At 45.0% G+C, this 8,753-nt stretch overlaps 1 protein-coding gene across 1 annotated transcript; it reads left to right on the top strand.

Moving 5' to 3' along the window:
- Positions 1-1,456: 1,456 nt before the first annotated feature.
- Positions 1,457-1,945, top strand: LOC123361294 (zinc finger protein 70-like; the record flags this gene model as incomplete). The annotated part of the gene is made up of 1 exon (XM_045001363.1): positions 1,457-1,945. A coding segment is annotated over one exon (489 nt), but the record flags the coding sequence as incomplete, so codon positions are not given.
- Between the last annotated feature and the right edge of the window lie 6,808 nt (positions 1,946-8,753).

The raw sequence follows: 8,753 nt of genomic DNA, 5'->3' as shown, positions 1-8,753 counted from the left end.
CTTCTGCCACTTTGAGCCAAGGAAGATGACCTTGGTATTCTACTGCTTAAAAATGAGCAGGGATTACAACCATGGAATATTCTTTGTGACAAGTATCCCACAAATTCCACTGACCTCCCTTGTTTTCTTTGCCTGGAGTAGGGTTTCCGATTTCCAAACCTGATGTGATCTCGCAGCTGGAACAAGGGGAAGAGCCGTGGGTCCCGGACCTCCAGGGCTCTGAGAAAGAAGTGCTCCCGAGAGCTGCCTGCACAGGTGAGGAATTGGTTAAACCAACTCAAAAACTGTGTGGGAATGCAGGAAACATTTGGGATGCCCTACAAAGACCCTGTGAGCTCTGCAAGTTCTGGATTGTTCCTTGCAGATGTGGAATCATTATGGCAGATGTCATTCATGGCTTCCCTTGCAGCAGGTTCCTCCCCGGTCTCGCTTTCCCTTGAGTGTTCTGGTGAGATGCGGACCAAAACTGATCCCTTTCTCTCTCCTCTGGGGAAGGGTTTGGGGAAAATCAGCTCCTGATAGGTTTGATCTCTCCCACACACATTTTGGATTGTTCATCCCTTTTTCCATTCCTGTCTCTGAGATTTCCTTTCTTTCCGGCACAGGGAGTGACCTATGTCTGGATTCTCTCTCTCTCCCATCAGGTGATGGGATGGTGAGTGAGAATGAGGAGGAGAAACCCCAGCAGGAAGATGCTCAGCAAGTAGAACCACATGGAACGTTATCAGGAAGATCCAAAGGGAATGTTTATGGGAGTTGTGCACTCCCAGAAAAAGCAAAAGCCTGTGAGATTCAGCATAGGCCAGAGGAAAACTTCAGTAGCCACTCAGACCTTATAACCCGCAACAGAATCCACTTGGAAGGGAGATGCTACACATGCCATGAGTGTGGGAAAAGCTTCAGTCGGAGCTCAGACCTTCTCGTACATCGTAGAATCCACACAGGAGAGACGCCCTACACATGCGCTGAGTGCGGGAAAAGCTTTAATCACAATTTTACCCTGAACAGACATCGGAGAATCCACACGGGTGAGAAACCTTATGGATGCTCTGAGTGCGGGAAAAGCTTCAGTCGGCATTCAAACCTTATCACACATCGTAGAACCCACACAGGAGAGATGACCTACACATGTGCTGAGTGCGGGAAAAGCTTTAATCACAGCTCTACCCTGAGCGCGCACAGCAGAATCCACACGGGTGAGAAACCTTATGGATGCTCTGAGTGCGGGAAAAGCTTTAATCAGAGCTCTGCCCTGAGCACACACAGGAGAATCCACAGGGGTGAGAAACCTTATGGATGCTCTGAGTGCGGGAAAAGCTTTAGTCAGCGTTCACACCTTATCTCACATCAGAGACTGCACACAGGAGAGACACCCTACACATGCTCTGACTGCGGGAAAAGCTTTAATCAGAGCTCTGCCCTGAGCAGACATCGGAGAATCCACATGGGTGAGAAACCTTATGGATGCGCTGAGTGCGGGAAAAGCTTTAATCGGAGCTCTGCCCTGAGCGCACACAGGAGAATCCACACGGGTGAGAAACCTTATGGATGCTCTCAGTGCGGGAAAAGCTTCGGTCAGCGTTCACACCTTATCTCACATCAGAGACTGCACACGGGAGAGACGCCCTACACATGCTCTGACTGCGGAAAAAGCTTTAATCAGAGCTTTGCCCTGAGCAGACACCGGAGAATCCACTTGGGTGAGAAACCTTATGGATGCTTTGAGTGTGGGAAAAGCTTCAATCGGAGCTCACACCTGATCACGCATCGTAGAACCCACACAGGAGAGAAGCCCTACACATGCTCTGAGTGTGGGAAAAGCTTTAGTCAGTGTTCAAACCTTATCACACATCGGAGACTCCACACAGGAGAGATGGCCTACACATGCGCTGAGTGCGGGAAAAGCTTTAATCACAGCTCTGCCCTGAGCACACATCGGAGAATCCATACGGGTGAGAAACCTTATGGATGCTCTTAGTGCGGGAAAAGCTTCAGTCAGCGTTCACACTTTATCTCACATCAGAGACTCTGCAGAAGAGAGACGCCCTACACATGCTCTGAGTGTGGGAAAAGCTTCAAAAAGAGCTCACATCTTATTAGACATCGCAAAATCCACATTGGAGAACTGTTACAAATGCCTTGATTAGGGCTGGGAAAAGATTAAAAAAAATTCACATTTGCTAATTCTCACATAGTGATCTGTGCACCATCTTCACTGTGGTCTCTCAGGTCCACCAGATGAATTGCCTGCTTCTGCCTTTTGCAGCTCACCCTTCTTTGGGGTCAGTCCTGTGATCTTTTCTATCAACTGCTTTCCTTTTGAGTCACAGGAGTGTGTGTCCCTCCTGCCAGGAATGTTCATCAGCTGCAGGTGGGGTACCCTGAGGCAAAAACTACCTGTGCCTGACATCCACTAGGGCTGCACATGGCGTTGGCTGCTCAAGTTAGTGATCTTGGTGTAAAAAGACAATTATAGTTGTAGAGCAGTTGCAGCCCAGGTGCAGGGGTTGGCATTAGCTTTCCCCGTGACCTGACCTAAACAAACCCTGAGCATCACGGCTATACTGTTCCCCCATTTCAAAGCAATTCTTAGTCATCAAGTTCCCCCTTTGGGAACAAATTGTTTCAGTCCCAGTTGCTCTGCTGTTGCTTCAGGTTGTGCTGCAGAGCAGATATTTTTGCTACCATTTTCCTCACTTCAAATATATTGAACTATAACAAAGAGCAGGAACAGGGCAGGGCTAGGGGAAAATGTCATGTCACCCTCTGTAACAGCAGAGGAAGATGGGGTAAATCAGAGGGATTCCCTTATTCCCCATCACCATCCCAACCCTCTGTTGTTCAGTTGGTTAGGTCAATATTTTTTCTAAAGGGCTGGGAAGAGGATTCCCTCCTAAATGACTTGGAACTAAGCAAAATACCCAGGCATTGGGCTCCCAAAGCAGTTGTGGCCCAGGCCCTGCAGGAGGTCACTCCTGAATAGATCTCCTTCCTAATCAGGTGCATGTTGCCTATTATTTGGGAAATGCAATCCCTATCTAGGTAGGGATGGGAAAATGGAAGTGACATTTTCGTTCAGCTCCCCCTGGGAGATGCTGCAAATGTGTAGAAAATGAAATCCATGTTGAATGTGCTATAGCTGCAGAAATATAACTATTTTTAATAGAGACCTGACATTTGGTGTCTTACAGGGATTCTAAGCCACACCTGAATTTAGTCCCTAATTTAAGTTTGTGGCACCAGATTAAAGAAATAAAAGATCATAGTTGGGGGAGTTGTACCTCACTATCGCCACTGATCTGTTGTGCGGTTGGTGAAGAATTCTACGCCAGAGAAGTGTCAAATTACTCCAGGTAACATCAAAGGTGTGACAAGAACTCAAGTAGAAATTGCAGGTAGTGCTGGTTGATTTTCACCCCCGAGATGGAAGCTGCGGTGACCTGTGGCTCAGGTAAACTATCTTTAGAATCTGCTCCCTAGTTAAGTGGCATTGGTCACACTCCTGAAGGATGCCATGATTAAATTGGGCACAACTGGCTTTTACCATTGGATCCAAAGTTTCATGAAGCACAGAGAGAAACAGCTGATTCCTTCAGAGCCATTCCATGCCTATGGGTCCCAATCTGGCTGCCATGTTGGACAAGAAGCACTTCCATGCTGGGCAAATGATGGTAGCCAATGAGAGAATGTATCAGATTCCAAGTTCAGACTGCAGGATACATGAATGCGGAGTCCAGAGTCTGTGGTTTGGTGTCTTAGTTTTGCTCTAGCATCTGATGCATTTGTATCGCTTCTCCTCCTGCTGCTACTTTGAAGGATTAGAAAGTGTGAAAATAGAGCACAGGTGGTTTTTCTCATGATGCAGCCTTCCCACATCGTGCGAGACCCCTTCCCCCCACACTTCTGGGAGAAGCCCCAGGGAGAAATGAACTCACAGAAATGGAAGGCTCCTAGGTTATTGCAGAATGTGTCTTCACACAAAGCTGACTGGGTGGAAATGGGAATTAAGAGAAAACTGCCCTCTGGGTTTATATGTTGTAATTGTTGAATAAATTGGTACCAGCGACAATGAAATTAAACATGAAGTTAATTAGTATCACGGAAGAGGCTGATTACGTGCTAACTTTCAGTGTTACAATATAATTCAGGTTTTCTTGTTCTCTCCCTGCCCCCTCCTACTATACAGGAAATGGAGGCTAATCCTGAAATTAAACTCTCACTCCAAAGGAATTAAAGTGGGGGAATAGGTGAGAGAAATACCATGTGTGAGAATAGAGACCCAGTATAGACTGTAATTATTTCTATTTCAAATGGAATTTTTGATACATTTTAATCTTCTGTTAAGAGGAAAATTACTTGAGACAGTATGTGTAACCTTTTACCCAGTTAGAGGGTAACAGCCACAGACTTCTCCAGGTCTCTTGTTTGCAAAGCAAAGATGTCAGATCAGGCAGGAGATGTCAAAATCTACAATGGTGATGGATGTGTGATGGGAGCTTTTCTGCATTGGTTTTTCGGTTTGGTTTGTTTTTTTTTAATGTACTAGGCGATCCTCCGTTTGGAGCAATGTTGAGCTGCTGGACCTCCTCAGCATTTGGGGAGAGGAGGCTGTTGCTGTCTAAGGATTAATATGCTTATTTGCATAGTTAGAACGTAAACAGCTTTAACAGCTTTTGCATTAGCTTCCTCGTCAGAGGTGTGACATTAGTTTCCTCTGCCAGAGGCACCACCAAAGGTGTGATCCGATATCTTTCAACACCAGGTCATCAAAACAGGGTGTGAGTATTAACCAAAGCTGTGCAGCACATAATCGTGTATTACCATATATATAGATACCTTGAATAACTGTGATACAATTATAATTTTGTAATTCTAACTGTTTTACCATTTACTTATTATTTAATTGATTTTAATAAAAAGTCTTTATAACTATACCTGTCTGAGTGTGAGCTTCCTGTCATACCCCCAAAGGTTCTTTTATAAACTCTGTAAAGCCTAATTCAAAACAAACGTTATCTTCTAATCAAACACATTGGCAAGCCTAAACCCATACTAATTAATATCCATAATAATGATTATTAATATCAATTAAAATTAATTAAATAAAATTGAATTAAGTCAATAAATTAAATCAACACCACTAATACACCTCAAATCAGGCTACACTGTCCAGTCCCAGCTGTGCTCCAGCCTTAGAAATTATGATACATATATGCACAGATTTCACGATGCATGACAGAAAGGGGCCATGACCGGGACACGCTGCAAGGCAGGGTCAAAGTGAAGGAGCTGTGGAATGCCTACTCCATGGCACGGGAGAACATAAGAACGGCCGTACCGGGTCAGACCAAAGGTCCATCTAGCCCAGTATCTGTCTACCGACAGTGACCAATGAATTTATCCAGTTCCCTTTTAAACATTGTTATAGTCCTGGCCTTCACAACCTCCTCAGGTAAGGAGTTCCACAAGTTGACTGTGCACTGCGTGAAGAAGACCTTCCTTTTATTTGTTTTAAACCTGCTGCCTATTAATTACATTTGGTGACCCCTAGTTCTTGTATTATGGGAATAAGTAAATAACTTTTCCTTACCCACTTTCTCAACATCACTCATGATTTTATAGACCTCTATCATATCACCCCTTAGTCTCCTCTTTTCCATGCTGAAGAGTCCTAGCCTCTTTAATCTTTCCTCGTATGGGACCCTCTCCAAACCGCTAATCATTTTAGTTGCCCTTTTCTGAACCTTTTCTAGTACTAGAATATCTTTTTTGAGGTGAGGAGACCACATCTGTACACAGTATTTGAGATGCGGGTATACTATGGATTTATATAAGGGCAATAATATATTCTCAGTCTTATTCTCTATCCCCTTTTTAATGATTCCTAACATCCTGTTTGCTTTTTTGACCTCCTCTGCACACTGCGTGGACGTCTTCAGAGAACTGTCCACGATGACTCCAAGATCTTTTTCCTGACTCATTGTAGCTAAATTAGCCCCCATCATATTGTATGTATAGTTGGGGTTATTTTTTCCAATGTGCATTACTTTACATTCATCCACATTAAATTTCATTTGCCATTTTGTTGCCCAATCACTTAGTTTTGTGAGATCTTTTTGAAGTTCTTCACAATCTGCTTTGGTTTTAACTATCTTGAGCAGTTTAGTATCATCTGCAAACTTTGCCACCTCACTGTTTACCCCTTTCTCCAGATCATTTATGAATAAATTGAATAGGATTGGTTCTAGGACTGACCCTTGGGGAACACCACTAGTTACCCCTCTCCATTCTGAGAATTTACCATTAATTCCTACCCTTTGTTCTCTCTTTTAACCAGTTCTCAGTCCATGAAAGGACCTTCCCTTTTATCCCATGACAGCTTAATTTACGTAAGAGCCTTTGGTGAGGGACCTTGTCAAAGGCTTTCTGGAAATCTAAGTACACTATATCCACCGGATCCCCCTTGTCCACATGTTTGATCCCTTCAAAGAACTCTAATAGATTAGTAAGACACGATTTCCCTTTACAGAAACCATGTTGACTATTGCTCAACAGTTTGTTTTTCTATGTGTCTTACAATTTTATTCTTAACTATTGTTTCGACTAATTTGCCCGGTACCGACGTTAGACTTACTGGTCTGTAATTGCCGGGATCACCTCTAGAGCCCTTTTTAAATATTGGCGTTACATTAGCTAACTTCCAGTCATTGGATACCAAAGCTGATTTAAAGGACAGGTTACAAACCTTAGTTAATAGTTCCGCAACTTCACATTTGAGTTCTTTCAGAACTCTTGGGTGAATGCCATCTGGTCCCGGTGACTTGTTAATGTTGAGTTTATCAATTAATTCCAAAACCACCTCTAGTGACACTTCAATCTGTGACAGTTCCTCAGATTTGTCACCTACAAAAGCTAGCTCAGGTTTGGGAATCTCCCTAACATCCTCAGCTGTGAAGACTGAAGCAAAGAATCCATTTAGTTTCTCCGCAATGACTTTATCGTCTTTAAGCGCTCGTTTTGTATTTCGATCGTCAAGGGGCCCCACTGATTGTTTAGCAGGCTTCCTGGTTCTGATGTACTTAAAAAACATTTTGTTATTACCTTTGGAGTTTTTGGCTAGCCATTCTTCAAACTCCTCTTTGGCTTTTCTTATTACACTCTTGCACTTAAGTTGGCAGTGTTTGTTCTCCTTTCTATTTGCCTCACTAGGATTTGACTTCCACTTTTTAAAGGAAGTCTTTTTATCTCTCACTGCTTCTTTTACATGGTTGTTAAGCCACAGTGGCTCTTTTTTAGTTCTTTTACTGTGTTTCTTAATTTGGGGTATACATTGAAGTTGGGCCTCTATTATGGTGACTTTTAAAAGGGCCCATGCAACTTGCAGGGATTTCACTTTAGTCCCTGTACCTTTTAACTTTTGTTTAACTAACCCCCTCATTTTTGTATAATTCCCCCTTTTGAAATTAAATGCCACAGTGTTGGGCTGTTGAGGTGTTCTTCCCACCACAGGGATGTTGAATGCTATTGTATTATGGTCACTATTTCCAAGCGGTCCTGCTATAGTTACCTCTTGGACCAGCTCCTGTGCTCCACTCAGGATTAAATCGAGAGTTGCCTCTCCCCTTGTGGGTTCCCATACCAGCTGCTCCATGAAGCAGTCCCCTGCTGCCGGCTCACCAGCCCCTCCCACTCACCTCCTCAGACCCCCCCACTCCCGCAGCTCACCTGTCCCCCTGCCACTGCCTGCCCACTTGCGTCCTCAGCACCCCCCTTAATTCCCCCCTGCTCACCTGCCCCCCTGCCACTCACCTTCTCAGCCCCCCACCCTCACCTGCTATTGTGTCCTACAGGAGGCCTGTGATGTGCAGGGGGTCAGATTAGATGCTCTAATGGTCTCTTCTGGCGGTAAAGTCGACTAATTTCTGAAAAACTGAGTGTAGCATTGGGAGCAGCGTCTGATGTTTTCCTGTCTAGCCGGCTTGCTGCCTAGAACGAACGCTCCTGGAGTGGTGTGATCCACAGGGAGTAGCTCAAACCTCCACAGTGCCTGGCCAGGGGCAGGACATTAGCCCAGCAAGGGAGGGGTGCGGCAGTGACATCACAAAGGCCTTTTGCAGGACCTCATCCTATTGGTCCAAGGTGGTGGGGAGGTGGTGACCTCACAGAAAGATGCTGACATCAGCCAGGCAGGACAGGGGCGAGGGGCCAGGGAAACCTCAGAGACCCCTGTGGCTTTGCTCCAGCGAGTCTCCTTCTCCAGGTCTCTCTTTGAGGACTGAGAGAGTATTCGGGTTCACGGATGTGAGCGCCAGGAGGAACCTCTTTCGAGTTTTCTCCTTCCCTTTTAGTGATTTTTCTAGAAAACAGCCGTCCCTGTTTAGAAGGTAAGAGGCACCTGGAGGTTTGAAAGCTGTTCAGTCTGATCCATCTGGTGACAGTTGAATTCTAGGCATGGAAAACATGAGCTTAAGGAGGCAGAATATTATTCCGCACCTGGGATTTTGTCCCTTAGACTCATTGGGGACATTGGGGTTTGTCCTTTTTGTTTCACTTTTTCCTCCCTCCCTCCCTCCCTCCTTTCTCTCCGTCTCTTGCTTATTTTGTCCTTTCTCCTGTTCCCCTCCCAACAGCAGGAGGGGTGTGTGTGTGTGGGAGAGAGAGAGAGAGATATGTGGAGGAGGGCTCTGCAGCTCCCACTGTAGGAGGACCACCTAAAAATGTGGGGCTGAAATAGTGCTCAGGCAATTAGGGCC

Source organism: Mauremys mutica, unplaced genomic scaffold (genome assembly GCF_020497125.1).
Source record: "Mauremys mutica isolate MM-2020 ecotype Southern unplaced genomic scaffold, ASM2049712v1 Super-Scaffold_100443, whole genome shotgun sequence".
Classification (NCBI taxonomy): Eukaryota; Metazoa; Chordata; order Testudines; family Geoemydidae; genus Mauremys; species Mauremys mutica.
This window is presented reverse-complemented; position numbering and strand designations above follow the sequence as displayed.